Source organism: Danaus plexippus (genome assembly GCF_018135715.1).
Source record: "Danaus plexippus chromosome 9 unlocalized genomic scaffold, MEX_DaPlex mxdp_24, whole genome shotgun sequence".
NCBI lineage: Eukaryota > Metazoa > Arthropoda > Insecta > Lepidoptera > Nymphalidae > Danaus > Danaus plexippus.
The window spans coordinates 2,700,354-2,718,712 of record NW_026869847.1 but is presented as its reverse complement, the minus strand read 5'-3'; the positions used below and the strand labels follow the sequence as shown (position 1 = coordinate 2,718,712).

Below are 18,359 nucleotides of genomic sequence, written 5' to 3'. Positions count from 1 at the left end.
TCGTATGCGCTCTACTATCTCTCGATCTAATTATACATTGAAAGTGTATTATAAAAATATGTTTGCCGGATCTTCATTCCAGTATCTTGTGGGATAACTGTTAAGCAATTGCGCTGATAGATTTCGTGTAAGTAATTCGCGCTGCACTTAGTAGAGCACAACAGATGACTGCAATTATAGGAAGTCAATATAATATTTTATAGAATTACGTCATCTAAAGTGGATTTGAAGCCAATAAAAAACGAATAAGTACGCTATTCTGACATCTTTTGTGATAATGGGCTCGAAATATTTTGCATTTGTTGGTGGTTGATAGCGCTTCTGAAGAAAATTGTCGTCAGAATAATAAAAATGTTCAGTTTTCGATCCAGTAGGAAGGAAGTTAAGTTCTGTTAAGGCATTGTTTTATTGTAAGTCTACATTTGTTTTTGAAATACATCGTTATATAACGTAAACTATTTACATTTGTTTAAGGAGACTCAATCATTTTATATTGCTTAAGAGTGAATAATAAAAAAGTATTTGTGAAATGAAATATTTATTTTTGTTATATAGTTAGCGTTATTAGTGTTGTCGGTTGTTTAAATTGAACTTAAATTGAGTTCTGCATTGAAAGATTGTCAAATATATTATATGATATGATGTCAAATATTTTATAGAATGGAGAGAATCGTTTGGGATAGTAAAACCCTCTTTTTGAAGATCTTTTTTGAGACGACTCAATAATGACATTGTTAATGTGAATTATGAAGATGTTTAGATCGAGACTACTCAACTCCTCTTTCCCGTTTCGCCGATGTTCTTGATACTTTCCTTTCTTAATTTGAACAATATCTGAGAAAACAAAAAACATGGAATTATATCTGCAGTGTATAACGGACAAGATCATCTAATGGTTTGTTTTTATAACTGTTATAATTTAAATAAAACTTAGAATCCTACAACTCAATACCGAATATGTATACTTTTGTTAATCAATTACCTAATAAAAACAAAACAATTAATATATATAAGATTTCAGCCGAAAATGAGTTATGTAATTTAAACCTTCTATTTGAGTCTGTAAGGTTCTTTTTTATTTTCTTAGGCAATCTCTACATTTACTTGTACGTCGTGCTCGGTCAGTTTCGCTCGAAATACCGTACAAAGCGGGCAAGTCCGTTGCTTCTTAATATTTATAGATTTAGAATATTTTCATGTTGTTTGTATATAGATTGTAATGTGTTTTTTTGTGAAACATAATAAGAATGAACTAACTTTTAGTTTACATTAGATTTGTAAATTGTAGTGTAGTGTTTTGAAGATGAAGCTTCTATATTTTGTTTTGTTTATAATTGCAAACTTGCGTATAAACCCCCAAGCGTCGTTGGATAGTTTTTTGCCCACCAACAACCAAGTTTTACTTGCTGACACAACCAAAAGTTCAGGTAAGTGTTTCATTCATTTGACATTAACATTTGAATCAAATTATATTAATGGGAGACCGTCATAATTTATTCTAGTCATGTTCTTATAAATAAAATTAAATGTATGTTTTATATTATCAATGAAATATCGTTTATAAAACATAAAAACTGTTCTAATACCAGTGTTCTATGGACATTGGACAGTAATTACTGGCGTGTTATAAATATCATTTAATTATATTTTTTTTCCATCGGAATGCTAGTAATTACTAACACATGTTCTTTTACGGCTATAATTCATTAAAATAATATAATGATCAAGCAAATTAAATATAACATTTGTATGCAACGTAAATAGGGTTTCACAATAGACGTATATTTCAGACAAATCTTGCAGTCGGCCTTGCAAATTTAATGTTAAGCCTCGACGTTGTGAATATGATTTCGTAATACGTCCAATCTTGGATGAAGAGGGAAGGCCAAGTCTGACCATCAATGATCAAAGCCCGGGGCCGGCTGTCCATGTGTGTTTGAACGATATAGTGGTGGTCAAAGTAAAGAACGAAATCCCGAATCAGGATGTAACTCTCCACTGGCACGGCATTGAACAGAAAGGGACCCCGTATATGGATGGTGTGCCAATGATAACGCAATGCCCCATTTCATACGGATCGATATATCAATACTCATTTATTGCATCTTCTCCTGGCACCTTCTTCTATCATGCTGATTCTGGTAAGCATATCTAAAACTAGCATAGAATGCTATATTTGAAAGTGAATTGAGATTTCTAACTGCAATATATATTTGTCAAACAAATGCAGGAGTATGTGAGTTAATAATATGATATAGCTGACTTCTCAAGGTTGCGAGGCACAACCGTAAAGGTCAAATGGAATGTTCATTAAAAAATAATATAAAAAATACTGCCAACTTTATATTTGAAGCAAATAGTTAATACCATTATATACTGGCTTTAGTAATGATATAATTATAAGCATTTCCCTTCCAGTGGTCCATCAGAGTGATGGAATATACGGAAGTCTTATTGTGGATCAGCCGCAGCCTCTCGAGCCTAATGGTGTTCTATACGATTACGATCGGAGCAAAGAACATACATTCTTGATAGCCGCTAGATTTCCGGAATTATTGACCTCAAGACTAGAGGGGAAAAGCGAAATTGGGCCCGAAAGTCTGATAATCAATGGTGATAATTTTACTCCTAAGTAAGTCCAGACAAGTTATTTCTTCGTTGTATGTATAATCATGTTATTTATTTGATTGGCGGAGTGCCAAAAAATAGTTTTAACTTCACGTACATAAGATTTAGCTAGTTGGAATTGTTTCGAGTTAATTTATACCTACAAACGGAGTAAATTGAATTGGAACATTGAACGTCACAGTTATCATTTTTGGGAAGTTAAAGGTTGAAAAATTTCCCAAATCCAGTAGTTCAATGAGACATTCAAATGTTTTTATTCAGAACACATTGGATAAGTTTAGTACAGAAAAGTGTCATTTAAGTCAAATACATACTAAAACTATGAACAATCTATAAACCTCAATAATGGAATAATTTAAATATGAAAAGACGATTGCGTTTAAACATAACTTTAAACATGCGTAAATAAAACATTATGACCCCGACTGAGTCATAATTATTAAATCATTTCTGTGTAAGTTCACGGACAGAGTAGGAAACTGACCAAAGATAAATGATAAAAATCGCAGTAAATTTTTAATTTATTTGTATGTATGAACTACATCAAATTCAATAAAAGGTGAAAATAGATAATAAACTCCAAATATGCATGTTTCATCTTAACATAAATAAGCAATAGCAATATGCGGAGTTATTGCAAATGGTTTTAAAATATCTCATACAACTAGCTCTTTGATTACTTCCAGGATTTACGTGATGACGGGATACTCATACCGGTTGCGTTTCATTAACGCAATAGCGTTGGAATGTCCAATCGTTGTAAACGTACAGCGGCATGCGGTGGTGGTTATTGCTACTGACAGCAATCCTGTTAAGCCAGTGACTAACGGAGCCTTCAGACTCTATCCAGGTAAAGAAACGACCAGGTAAAGTTGAGTATTATTGTTGGTAAAGCTGTGCAATCGAGTAAAGCAGGTTTTATCATTTTTTGTTAAGACATGCGATCTACACAAGGGAAATCATTATAAATGAAATATTGTAATTTTTTTGTTCTTCACATTTACCTATATGATTTGTTATGTTATGTAATTTGTAGTTCCACTATAAAATATTCGTTTTTATGTGATTTTGTTCTGGTTATTGGTACGTTGAATTCTATATAGAATGAGTGATTCCCTTTTTGGGGGCAGCTCAGTATTTTATTCTCTGACATCAAAGGAGAAATGGTTCAAAGTAACAAAGCGTAGAACGACGACATTTTTAAACTTCTATCAACGTTCGCCTTTCTTTTCCCCGGCTCCAGATAGTACCTGAAATATATATTTAATGAAATGTAATTTCACTTGAAAGATAAAAGCATAAGTGCTGTCACGCGAGCGGAGAAAGGACCGTTCCGTTTTGGAGTTTAAGGCCACCGAACCGGTTCCGCCATTTTCATTTCACTTTCTAAGTAATTACGATGTGAATAATTTTCTTGGATAACATCTTCCGAAAAAGTATTCCTCTGTCATTTTGACAATTCTAATAATTTAGATATATATCAGTAATTTAATATTTCATTTAATTTGGGCCTAATTGATACAATATTTATTTAAGATCCTGGTCGTTCTATTATACTTAGCATATTATTGGTTTTACAACCTGAGCTCAGATGATCTCAGGACTTTCTTGCTTCACAAATCATTGCGTAAATGAAAGTTGCCCGATGAAAGTGCTGGTTTATTATAAATTGTATGTACTTGCTTTGCTCAAAGATTAAACGAACTTCCTATCAATTTAAATAATACTTTGAGTTCATTTACATTTTATCTGCTTTCTAAAGTTTTTCTTTGGCTTTTTATAGTGTATATATATACATTATAACTAGTCCCTGGTTTTATAGGCATTTTTCTTGTTGGTTTTATATTAATAAAATTTTATGAAGATTAGCGTAATGTATTGGATATTTTATCATGTTAAACTTTTTTTCGTTTAGTTTATACTAATTATGTACTAAATATCAAAAGGCCACAGAGTAGACTGCAGACCTTCAACTTTTGACCCATTTGGCCGGAGCTGGTTGATCGTTTAGTGAACTTTAAGTTATATTACGTACATTTATGCTTTTTTTCCAAGGATAATATAAAAAATACAGATATTATTTTCAAGAGGAAAATTGAAAGTCATAAGCATTTTCTGTCTCTTTTTTTTGATGGATTATTTTACACTAAATTGATTCTTATATATTTGATAAAAGTATTTACCTTGAATCGTTTCATATGTATTAAGACCAAAATTACAATACTACCTCTTTATATAGATAATGAGTTTGGATGGCTTTTTTATTGGTATCATGTAATTAAAGTGCCGAACAAAAGCGTCCAATCTAGTTAGTGAATGTAAATATAATATCTCTGTAGATTGTGTGTCAGTAACACAAAGTTTCTTTTTCAAACAAAGAAATGAAATGAATTGGAGTTTAAATTAAAATCACATCAGCAGACCAGCTTATTTCATCAGAGTGGGAAGTGATTTGATTCCGATTACAACGAACAAATGTTGCAATCTTTTCTAATGTAAATTAAAACGATATTTACAATATCATTGTGTATGGTATTTTGAAATGTATACTTCAACAGACTTCAACGTATACTTTTTTTTGTATATTACGCGACAACGAATCAATTTGTAATTTTCTATCATTCTTATGATACAGTAAGCACTTTTGTTTAAAAAAAAAATGTGTAGATCTGCTAAGTGAGACGAAACTTCTTAGCATTCAATGGATTCACCGTGCGGATGCCATGCTCATTGCGTTGCATGGAGAAGAGCTTTAACAGTGTCTGGGACTTGCGACCCAGGTGTAGGTTTAAGGGGCCCCTACCTAACGCGCTTTAAACGCTAACTAATTTTGAGAAGAACCTACTAGGGCTGCCTTCGAAGTACGTTCCAAAAATGTATTGATATTTAAATTTTAATTCTGGACAGGCCCAAGCCTTTAATAGGGTTGTAGAGAGATTTAGCCGTGTGAATCTATTTCTAGTGTGTTCCTTAGTGAGGTCGTAATATTTATTGACCTTGATGGCACGGTGTTTGGGGATGTTGGTTTACAAAGAGACCGTAAGCTCTATTATCACAACGCTTTTGAAAATTCGCGAATACATAAATATTACTGATCTGGCGGCAGACGCATAAATATTCTCTGTGTATTGTTTCATATACGTATCCATCATTATAGTCCAATCCGAACCCGCTTTAATGATAGAGGCTGGACGTTTGATTTAATGACCCTAGTGCCTTCCTTCACAAAACCTACCGATCGCTCCTTTATGGTTACTTTCCTTTGCGCTATAGCTACCGAATGACTAACCGCTTTACGTATGGTTTCCCGAAGCCTATCGTGATGACATGAGTATTGACCGCTATTCAGAAGTACCTACATCCAACCAGCAAATACTTAGCAGTTCGCAATGCTTGCGACTAATCATGAATTAAGGTGCGCAATTTTAGTGCTAATGCGATGCAAAAATCTCCTATATCTAACCACTCGTTCTGTATCTCTAAACTCATTGCATAGATCTTATATTTAGCATTAGCGTCTTGCCGAATAAAAGACTTCAATATATCCGTATCTCGGGCCTTCCTACTTGATCCTAACCCTACTCTGTTACTTTGTGCTCCTATCATAAACTGCTTATGGCATTGAAGTGTTTGGCATCTTAGGGAGCAATGTAACGACGTCATCATGGAACTTCCCTAGCATATATCTCTTTGAAACTCATAGGTATTTACAGAGCTCTGATCGCCTTTTTTAACTCATCCCAAAACTATTGCGATCTCTGAATAAAACTGATGAATTAGCCGATAACGCAAGCCCGACCCACAACTTCCTTTACGAACAATTTACTCAAAACACAAAATTACAGAGTTTTGAGTAAAGTAATATCATTTTATTACATTTCAGGAGAGCGAATAGATGTCGTATTACGGGCAGATCAGCCCAGCGGTGGTTATTGGCTACAAATCTCAGGGGAAGGAGCTTGTGAGACGCTCAAAACGCATATTATGCTTATTTACTCCGGCTTTAATTACACATCAATGTTGGAACAAGGACCGGTAAATGATCTCATGTATTTTTATTACTTTATGCTTAAAAATGAATAAAAAAAAGAATATAGAATAACGTCTCTTTTCTATGTTAATTTATATTCTATAACAACATTATTATTCAATAGAATATTAACTGAAATATTTCTTTCATATCCAGAACACTGAGTCGGAAATCGGTACCTTCATCGACAGTGAAAAATATTTGTCACTTAAAGATTCTCAAGCTCCAGCCAAAGTGAAATCTATATATTTACGTATTGACAGGAATAGTTTTGATGTCAAAGACAGTGATTTAGATTTCCGTTACCGAAGCGACGCTATGAAAAAGAAACCTTTTTACCCTGCGACATTATGTAAGTGAATGTCAAGATGCTCTAGACTGAATATAATTCTAATATAATAGCCATATATTGATAAATATTCTGATATTGATATTATTCAATGTGATGTTTTTGGTGGACAACAACTTTTGGTTACACAAATAACGTAATAATAATTGGCTTGGTATATATAGTTGAATTAAGTATCTCACTGTCTGTCATTCATTTTCCAAATTGAAAACCTATTTTTGAAAACAAATTATATTATCATCGTATGCGTATTATTATTTTCTTAAATTTCAGCTCTCCATGCTGGTGTTGTACAAATCAACGGTAAAAACTTCCTTTATCCAAACGCTGTGTATCTTTTAAAACCTCGCGAGGTACGTCCTGATATTACCTGTTATGTTGAGGAGGAACAAAAACACAAGGAGCCTCAATGCCTACAAGTTTTAAAAGCACAAATAAACGAACCGATAGAGCTCATATTGGCTAACGAAGGTACATATTTATACATTTTTTTTAATTAAATAAAAAAATGTACGTCTCACAGAAAGCAATATAACATTTATTTTTTTAGGTTTCGGTAGTAATGATTCCTACACATTTCACATGCACGGCTATAATATGCAGATTATTTCAACATGGCGCAATCCTTCCAAAAGACCATTTACTAAGGAAGAGTTTATGAAATTAGACGAAAATCATTCTATTGTGAGGTATGTGAAAGTAACAAAAATTATTAATTATTTGATATTTCTAAGAATGTTACGTAACTTCGATGATCTTGATACATAATTTTGATTATAATTTTTTTCAGAAACGAAGTGAATCCGCCACTGAAGAACACTATACATGTACCTAATAAGGGCTTGACTGTCGTACGTTTCACTCCCACTTCCGGTGGAAGCTGGCTCTTGGAATGCAGATCTTGTTCCCTTTCAACACCCGTCGCGTTGCTCGTCAGCGTTCCCCTGTCGATACCAAAGTCGGTTATTGAATCTTTGCCAGGCTGCGGAAGCTATCGACCCGCGGACGTGTTGCTGAATTGATCGAATATTACCCATAGACACGGATTATATTATCAAAGAAACAAATGGTCCTATTAAAATAAATGCATTGTTAATTTTATGTTTATTCTAACCTGGGTTCGCTCTTTTTGTCCTATAACTTTGAAAGTTAAAGAGAATTTAAAATATTTTTTTTTTTATTTTTGTGTTTCGTCTTCATTTACGATTTTAGTTTCGAAGAATGTATGAGACTGAGTTTGAAATAGTTTTAATAGGACGTTAATTTAAAAAAATAAAGGTGTTATAAATATGCTATGATTGTAGACAATAATTGTAAATAATATAAATTTATATATAATTCATAAATAAGAAATTTTGCGTAAGTTTAGGGTTGAGTGTGATAAATGTAAATATTTTAGATCTACTTACTAATTTATTGTTAAATATTTAACATAATTGTTTTTTATTTTTTTTTTTTAAATTAATAAGCACATAAAAATGGTATGCATAACTGACAATAATAATAGTTTTTTTAATACATTTATAATATATGAAGAGATATAAAATAAGTAATTTAAAAGAGTTAAGGAAATATATATGAAACTTGTCTATTATGTTCATATCATTATAAATCATTTTTCTTTATAAATACTCGTAGCTGTGGAGCCAGTAAGGTTACACATAGCCTTAGTTTAGGCACAAAATAATTTGTTTAAAATACCCGAAATAAATGCATGCGTTTTCTGATCTGTAATTTTAAATATTGTTTTTGGTGAACACTGAGTTTAGTACTTGTAAATTTTTTTCTATTCTAAAAACAATACGGTTTTTATATGTTGATACATTGCGAGTAAATTTTTGAATTATTGAAATAAATTTTGTGTCTAAATTGTTTAAAATGCTAAGATATATGAACAGAAGCATTATCCATTATGATAATAAAAAAAAAAATTAATTAATGAATTGTACATACAGTGAGTGCATTTAAAAAAAAAATGCTTTATGTAATTAAATTAATGGACGCACGAATAATTAAACGTTCCGAACATTGTAATATGTCAAAGAATTGATAAATTGAATGTTGGCAAATAAAAATTTATGATATAATTGTGTTTAAAATATATACACATACATTGCTTGGTTGTTGTTTTGTTTATATATTTACTTTTATAATCGAAATCCTTATCGGATTTCCGAGTATAATAGATGTGGATGGAAAAAAATTACATACTTGGCCTACTCCGTTATTATAATCACCCGTACAGATAAATGTTGTTCAGTTTTATCTCATTTCAGACAGGAGTATACAGTCCGCGAGCACTTTTTACCATTCGCTTGATACCCTCAATATATTAACTCCCTTTATTCGCCACGTGAAAATTTCTTGTTAAAAATTTCGGAACCACGGAAATATATTTGTGTTACATTTAAATATTTTTTCTCTCTAAGACGAAAATCATATGGTCTATCATATATTATATAAGCTATACTAAAGTATACATAAGCGAATAAAATGGTTACAATGACTATCGAAACATTCTTTATTATTTCAATGTTTTATTTTTTCCGTGTCTCTCTTCATAATACATTAAATATTATTGCATCACAATAAAAAACACTATTTTCATATATTCATAATAAAAAAGTTAAATCGATATGATTAAAATCCGTGTAAGGTTTATATTTATTGAAAAGACAAAATTGACATCAGAGTTACTAACCACTGATGCCTCTTAGTATGGTCGAAGCATCAAATATGTTATAAAAGGTAAATGCAAAAGCAGGATGCCATGGAATACACCATGGAGTATGATTGGGGAATCATTTGCCTATTGATTTTTAGTTTCACAAGATTAAACGGTGGGAATAATTTATGTATATATGAAATTGTTCTGTTATACAAAATATTAATATTAAAAACTATCATAGCAGCGTCAAGTACTTCTGAAAGCAGCAGGATTGTTGGTGGCCATGAATCCAAACCGTACAACCACCCATATCTGGTGACCCTCCAATTGAGATTCTTGTGGATGAGGATGCACGTTTGCGGTGGGAGCATCATAAATGAGAAATGGGTAAGTTAATGAGATCTAAGATTTTCGCGAGTTTTATTCATTTAAACGAAACTAGTATTTTTCGGATAAACTACGCGTGATTTATTTTTGTAAAAAACTACATACTCCCGACGTTTCGGTTAATTTTGCTGAAAAATAAATCACTCGTAGTTTATCCAAAAAATACTAGTTTCATTTAAATGAGTAAGTTCTTAAAGTATCTTAAAAATGGCTACTTGAAATGAAAATTTTATTTTTGCGTAACGACAAGAGATAAAGGAGGATTCGTTATTAAATATGTTGTTTTAAATAAATCGTAGTTTGTATGAAACTAGATTCCAAATATCCAATATCCTAAATTGTTTATACGATATTTTTTACTTTGCATCTACCGATTTATTTAATATCAGTTTCTTTATTTGCTTAATTATAAAAGTTATGTAATGTCACAATTACATTTTGAAAGCAAAAACAAAAAAAAATTTTGCTATTTATTGAAACAGGTACAGCAATATAAAAATTAAAGCAAATAACAAAAATATTTCTCATATTCTATTTGAAATTTTAATATAAAAAATATATATGTTTTTTAGATATTAACTGCAGCACACTGCGTGCAAGATTCCTGGTTGCTGAGATGGCTCCCAATGGATGCTGTAGCTGGTGTTCATAATATAAACACGTTTGGGAAAGAGGCACAGATTAATACGATCAACGAACGCATACCACATCCTTTATATGAAGGGTATTTTAAAAATAATAAAATATATGGTGGAATTCAAAATAATACAAAAAACTATATAATACATAATTGCTAATGCTATTATCTCATTTATTTTATGTTATAACATGCTTATATTTGACACTGCCCTACTTTGTAATAATTCAATTGTTATTACTCTGTCTGTCTGTTTCGACGCTGGTATATTTTGTAGAGGTATTGGTGCATATGACATCGCTCTACTGGGCTTGCGTACGCCATTCGTCTTCACGGATCAAGTCCAGCCGATAAACCTTCCTTACACTTCTAAAATTTCAAACGAGTCTCTTCTTCTGGTCGGATGGGGAGCTTTGAGGACAACTTCCTTCATACCTGACCTACCAAATGAATTACAAGAAGTCAAAGTGACGTACATCCCGTACCAACGTAAGAATATTGCAATTTAATAAAACGCCTTCATTACTCATTACATTAATTAATAGTATATATCGAAGACATTTATATTTTCAAATAAAGTTAAAATTAATGTCTCTTTAATTCATTAATCTAAATAAATCACTTAAAATAAAATTCATTATTTTTTTATCAAAAATATGCAAATTGTTTTATATGTGTAAATTTATTGTATTTGATAATGTCAAATTTCAGAATGTTACGACGCTATTGAAGAAATAAAAGAACCTTCTGAATATAATCCTCTCGATAAAGAAGCGCATTTATGTACTGGACCCCTGACTGGAGGCATCGCTGCTTGTAGTGGAGATTCCGGAGGCCCTCTGGTACAAATGACCTCTATAGAAGCCTTGAATAATAGAAACGAAAAGGATAATGATTACGATGAATACTATAATGACAAAAGACTGATTAGAAGTGAAAAACTAGTGCCCAATGTAAATCGCGACCAAGTGCCTTTTATTATTGGGATTGTGTCTTGGGGTATGGCTCCCTGTGGAACCAAAGGAGCTCCAACGGTTTACACTAATGTATCACAATACATGGATTTCATTAACGCACATATTAAAACGTAATCAATATAAATAAAAATTTGTTTTTTTTTATGATTTATAACAAAAGTCTTTAATTGTTATATATTAATTACGTACGTTTTGTATTATTGTACATTTTCCATTTTTCTAAATAAAAATAACTATTGCGATGCCTTTTATAAAATATATACAGTACTATTTTATATCGGAGAGAATACCTTTAATTTACGTATAAATTAATAATTATGGATGGGTAACATTATCAGGTGCCATCTGCGTACCCACCTGTGTAAGTGCAGTCACAACTATGGGTGTTGTTTGGTATAAATAGAGGTGAGGATACATATTAAAATCATTTACTCAGGAACCTTTGCAAGGATCGGACCTCTTTGAAATAAAGGATTAATTAAACTGTCTATGAGGTTACCTTCAATAGCTCGAGATCCTGCCGACAATCAAGACCATAGGGCATAGGCATTCATGACGTCAGTGATGCTGACGTCATGCTTTTTAAAAACCACGGTAACATAACTTCGACATATAATTTACCAAACAATGAGTTACATTTATATAAACTTTAGAAAAAGTATTTGTTAAGTTTACATAAAATATGGGTTTCAAAGCACAGTTTGGTTATCTCCGCTACATCATCAGTTCTCAAATATTATGGCAGTTTGTTTGTTTGTTTATTTATATATATTCAGTGTGTTTGCTGTTTATTACTTTAAATTTGGTTTTTGGGGGAAAGTGTATCTCATTTTGTTCTTTATTCATATCTGAGATTCCTTATAACTTAACACTTATTAGTTAAAGATAAACTGAATATTTCTTGGACGCAAACAAATTAAAATACAAACAAGCTGACACTTTTTAGAAATAGATCTGTCACAAAAGTTTATTCACAAAAATGTTTGTTTAAAATACATTTTTTATATGTGGAATAAAAGTAGGTATCCTCTATGTATTTCCTAACATGCAAAAGGTTTTGCCGAAAAAAAAAACAAAATATCAAGTACATAGTATTAAAATTTATTGGTGCTTTTTTTTAGGGAAAAACTTAGTATAAAGGTCTGTGGGTAGTACTGTTTAAGTTTTAAAACCCAATTAAACTAGTTTTTTTCTTAAGTAATTCAAAATTTACAACTTTTATGACGCACAAGGTTTTAGTTTGACAAAGTTCAAATTATAGTTTTACAACAGTTACAAATTTGAACATAGCCTGAATTGTTGTTGCGAAAGTTGAAATATTGACTGGGATAATATCCGCTGCTAAAAGTGTTACAGGCTTTTGAGCTTGTAACAGCATCACATATATTGTTTTCTGCTCATTCAGGTTAAACTTCTCCCAACCACAACTGTACACTGCATTCTCAAAAACCTCCGAAGCATTGATCAATCTTTGACACAAGTAACAGTATAGAAAAAAGACAAGAAGCAGTATATGAGTACTGGAGAAAATGTTATCCACTCCCGCAAAGGAAGATAGAAAAACAAACAAATGCAAACAGCATTCGATCCAAAATTTACTCCCATCGGCATACTATATAGAGCTTTTAAATTTTTTATAATATCCAGGGTTAGCGAATGGCGAGACACCAAAAGTGGTAAACGATTTTTAACAAATATGTTACTTTCGGGAGTGCTTGCATACTGATTGAAATTCAACATTTCTTCCGATAGCAAACGGTACATTGCCTCTGTGTGTGCAATCAAGAATAACAAAAGAGTTTGATAATTGAGAACTGCAGTCATTATCGTCACCTCTTGGAGTCCAAGTATTAATCTGCAAATTTGTCTATTTGGTGTAGCCGTAAGGGGCTCCAGACCTAGAAAATAAATCATTAAAGTCTAAATAATATTATATATATGTACATAACAAGATGTTTCAATTTAATGCAATTACCAACACAAGAAGTCATAGAATAATGGTCGTTGTTGACGTCACTGCGGTGCGGTATATAGATGAAGAATGCATCAAATAGGTTGAATCCGTAAAAAATTAATATGATCTTCTTAATTACAGACAGCAGCTTTTCGTGTTTATCTTGCAATAATTCTGTCTCCATGGAAAGAATGTCGTTTCTAATCACCTGATTTAGGACTGTTCTCAAGAGAGGTCTAAAAAGGCAAGAATTCGTATATAGCATACGTATACGTATATATATGTATATAAATTTTTGTCTCATCCTTTCTTGAAGAGAATTTTTTCAAATCGTTACCTAGACACTTTGCTCAGGAATAGAATATATAATTTACTAAGTAGGTTATTTTGTAGTTTTTAAGACGCCCTTTATTGTGTGCTTTAGTAGTTTTCATTTTAAGAAAGCACGTAGATAAATATGTTACATGTTTTTATTATTTAATTACCTCTCTTTTATAAACCAGTAACTATTGTTAACTATCAATATTATAAGAGTGATGTTGACGTAACTTTTAAGAAAATCTCTGGTACTCGAAGCAACACGCAATTGGTACATGACAGTACCAGCCCCATACACATAGACCAGTAGAGAAAAATGTAAAATCCAAAATGGCGCTGCAACATAAAAATAAATAATAATAATTATTGATAACGATTTATGGAACGGGAATGAGAAAGAACATACCAGAGATTTTATCCTTCAATATAGAAAAACCCGCTCGAGAAGGAACTAGGTTTACGATCCATATGATGCTATCTATGCTGTTGTCTTTGAGACGATAATTGAGATATATTATATAACTTGTAATACTCTCAATAAACTTCATCTCTAACAAAATATGGTTGGATGAAGTAACCTCACAAAAATTTCTCTTGGACAGACCTACTAGTACGAGGATATCGAGTATAGTGAGTGTTATAAAAATCTAACTTCAAATAAGTAACAAATGAATTTGAGGTGTGAACGCTATCATTAACATAAATTAGCTCTCACATAAGACTTTCAATGACCGAATAATATAAGTATATATTTTTTAATTATTCTTGGACATAAAATTTATTATTGGTGAAAAATGTAATAAACCAAGAGAATATATATAAAATATTCTTTTATATTCTGACGTGAATAAAAGTATTGAGCAGTACATGTTTGATAGCCTTCATACTAAAAACATTTAAAAGAGCGAGTCTTGTATGTATACTCATAGGACAATACGTATCTTAATCTTTTGTGAAGATAAAAATACAGGATTTTTTTATACACATATTATATTATCTGGTTTAAAGGTGTTGAAAGCAGCAATAGATAAATTGTTACAAGTAAAAAGGGAGGTTTAGTAACGGGTGCATTGTTTATATATATATTATTTTAAAGTTTTAATATAAATAGATATTTTAAAAGTGAGAGAATGCATAAAACTTAAATGTAACATTGAACGTGAAGACTTCTAGATATTTTTTTGAGATTTTTAAACGTATGAGCTATGCAGTCTATAAACCCATAATTTGATGCTTCTTTACGTAGCCAAATAATTATTCACAATAATATAAGCCTTTGTATGGAAAAAAAATTATATTAATATAAAAAATATTTATATTAATATAAAAATGTTTTCAGTTTCACAAACATTGAAGCATGTAGAAACCCATAGAATTTCTCATGTTTCGTGTCACTTGTAATAACAGGTCTGTAATAAGAATAACATGTCATTAAACTTATCATCGGCTATTACAGTATAAAATTCTACACAATTAATCTTTGAGACCCATAATTCATGAGCCTGAGACACGCCTGTTCAAATTATTATCAAAGGTAATGTTTTGAGCGAAACTTATTTCACATACGTGGCATATCAAAAATATTATTTTAATATATGCTATAACGGATTAAGATTTAAAATTTTAAGCAAACCAGTATTTGACTAAAAAAAAAACAAATATGATTCTTAAATTTTTATTGTTGACTTTTTACAAATTGTATAAATTTAGCCTTAAAACTTATTTATTTAGCACATATAATACTTATTACGCAGTATAAAAATAATATGACAGCTGAAAAAAGAAGGGATAAAACATAAGTGGCATACCAACCACAGACGTACATTTTATAATTAAAACATTACACTGTGTCAAAATGTTAGTAAGAACACTCCTGACAAAATGTCGATTTAAGTGAGAAGTATAAAATATAAAGAGGACAAACCATTGATAATCTTAACATTAAATCTTCTTAATATGTTCTGAAATATGTGAAGCAATAAATATCGAAGCTATTCTTTATTGTATGTTAATTAAAACCTAAAATTATTAATATTATTAATTAAATTCTTTACATTATCAGTCTATATTTCATACATCTTACTTAAGTCGACACAAACCAACAAACAGCAATTTTGAAGTGTACATAGAAAATGGAATTTAAATGACAAGTTTGAAAAAAACTGTAATCAGGGCTACAATCTCAAATCATAAGATGACTTGTTAAATAAGAAGGCTATTTAAATATACTTTTTTATAGCAATACAACAAAAAAAAAAAAATTTTGGTTTGGCATAAAAGTTAGAGAACATTAAACGAGGAATCGTAAAAGACAACAAATGATGCAACTGTAATAAATGTTGCTGGAATAAAAACTCTCCGAATTTTATGTCCCTAACTCTGTTTACGAAGCAAAAGTTGCAATAAATTTTAATAATATGAAATACATATTAAAATAACCATAACACATGGAATCTGAATTGTGTACAAGTTATGACTATAATCACTAGTTTACGTTTCACGAGTTTGCTTAACTATTTATTTACAATTCTAAAACAAGCAACATATAGATTGAGGTAAATATTTTTTAAGCAAAATTTATATTAAAAACCGTAAATTACATATATATTTTTTATATATCAAAATTAATCAAACAAATATGAATATAAAATATTTTACATTAGAGAAATAAGAATATGATTCAATACAAAAACGACATTTATACCTTATTACTTTGGTTTACTAGTTTAAGAAGCAACAAGAATGTATATACATCCAATTTAATTTAAACATGCGTACTTTTTTCATATTTTTGGCGACAATAAAATATGGCAGTACGCGGGAGATGTTAAACTCGGCAGGTTAAATACCTATAAGAGATCTATACGTCTCTGGATTACGCATCCTTTAGTGTATTGGGTAGTAAGGGGGTGTTATGGACGGTAGATGGTGGCCACATCTCGGGAAGTTAGGTGGAACAGGGGGTAGGTCTCTTTGCGTTCCGATGTGCAGTATAAGGTTCATACCGATGACAATATGATAGATGAAATGACAGTGGAATAGCCAGTAGCCTGAAAAATGAGAAAAGAAAATATATATTTGTTTTCAAATTATAACATCCAAAAATGTATGTCAAAGTAAACGTGATCTCTTACCCGGATTGTCGGCCTTTAACCTCAATACTACGTATCCGTTATTAGGGACGGCTATAGTGTCTTTATACGGTGGTAAGTTGTACTGTCTATTTAAAAGACCCTTCCTGTCGAGATCCAAAGCGTGTTTTAAGTTTATTTTCTTTATATTTTTATCAGGCGACCGGCCCATTCCAATAACGTTGTATGACGTCCCGTGTAAATGGAAGGGATGAGATAAATTCGGGGATTGCACTGTAATAAATGTTGACTATGTTAGATTTAATTTCGTTTAATCTCTACGAATAAATATTATATATATTAAATAAATACTGCTTGTTGTTATGTTGATGTCCGTTTATTGATAATTAGAAATCGGAAAGCAATTTTTACCTTCGTCGACTAGAACGATCTCTACAATGGAATTCAAAGGCACGTCTATCATATGTGTGCATTTGCAGTCGACCGAACAATCGGCTGGTCGGTTGTCCCCGTTGCAGAACAGTTCCGGTGGCAGTTCGTGCATCTGTGAGAGAGGGGGCGCTGGTGGGGCGCTGTATGAGATCTCATCGATTAAACTGAGGACATGGTCTCCGCCGTAGGCCACTGAAATTATTTCAAAACTTATATTTAGTAAAATTAACTTTTTGTATAACAATTAAATACAGATGAATCCCTCAAAAGCTAACTTTATAAAATGAAAAACCTTTTTAAAAAAGGATTATTTAAATAGTCATATTTATAATCAAGCAATCTTACCTAAGTAATTCTTGTAGGTGTTTTCAATGAAAAGGTCTTTGGGTTTATAGAAATGAAACCTGAATGGCAGAAATATCTTTATATCTGGCCGTTCTTGTAAGATTGCTTTATCGACCGCCTTAGCTGACTTAAGGTTACTGACGCACACAGCGTCGTTGCGTTTCACGTCACACATAGCATCCAAAGGATTCATAACCTGAAAAACAACGTAAAACTTACATTTATTAACCAAAAATATTGTACAGTTTGTTATCACATCGCATTTTATAAAACAAATCAGAGAATATTATACAACCTGCTATAGCATCTCGTGCAATATCCACACTATCAGTTCACAATACCTTGCTGAGGATGTGGAAACTTTTGATGAAATACACTAACTACAAGTGCATCTATCAACTACAATACTACAGTGCATGTCATTTACACTCCATATAAAACAGATATGATTGTGTATCGGCAAAGGAAAATCGTCTGTAGTAAATGTATGTATCTGGTATTCGCGAACGTTGTGATGTTCTTAATATGATAGGTTGTAATAA

General features: G+C 31.4%; 4 protein-coding genes across 4 annotated transcripts; 2 read left to right on the top strand and 2 right to left on the bottom strand.

Moving 5' to 3' along the window:
• Window positions 1–1,131: 1,131 nt before the first annotated feature.
• Window positions 1,132–9,094, top strand: LOC116767710 (uncharacterized). Its single transcript, XM_032658166.2, has 9 exons — window positions 1,132–1,427; window positions 1,791–2,141; window positions 2,419–2,632; window positions 3,315–3,478; window positions 6,512–6,663; window positions 6,815–7,010; window positions 7,281–7,478; window positions 7,558–7,696; window positions 7,798–9,094. Exons 1-9 carry the CDS (start codon window positions 1,304–1,306, stop codon window positions 8,027–8,029), a joined length of 1,770 nt encoding a protein of 589 aa, XP_032514057.2. The 5' UTR covers window positions 1,132–1,303; the 3' UTR covers window positions 8,030–9,094.
• A 665-nt stretch (window positions 9,095–9,759) lies between these two features.
• Window positions 9,760–11,790, top strand: LOC116767280 (granzyme-like protein 1). The gene is made up of 4 exons (XM_061527350.1): window positions 9,760–10,062; window positions 10,635–10,786; window positions 10,977–11,188; window positions 11,411–11,790. Exons 1-4 carry the CDS (start codon window positions 9,760–9,762, stop codon window positions 11,788–11,790), a joined length of 1,047 nt encoding a protein of 348 aa, XP_061383334.1.
• A 1,060-nt stretch (window positions 11,791–12,850) lies between these two features.
• On the bottom strand, window positions 12,851–14,496 carry LOC116767279 (uncharacterized). Its single transcript, XM_032657536.2, is given in 5 exon segments — window positions 12,851–13,179; window positions 13,182–13,574; window positions 13,652–13,866; window positions 14,116–14,284; window positions 14,481–14,496. Coding segments are annotated over 5 exon segments (1,041 nt in total). The 3' UTR covers window positions 12,851–12,931.
• Window positions 14,497–15,609: 1,113 nt separating this feature from the next.
• Window positions 15,610–18,359, bottom strand: LOC116767486 (uncharacterized). The gene is made up of 4 exons (XM_061527240.1): window positions 17,818–18,359; window positions 17,452–17,664; window positions 17,083–17,313; window positions 15,610–16,998 (listed from the first exon to the last, which is right to left on the bottom strand). The coding sequence occupies exons 1-4, from the start codon at window positions 18,008–18,010 to the stop codon at window positions 16,835–16,837; spliced, it is 801 nt and encodes a 266-aa protein (XP_061383224.1). The 5' UTR covers window positions 18,011–18,359; the 3' UTR covers window positions 15,610–16,834.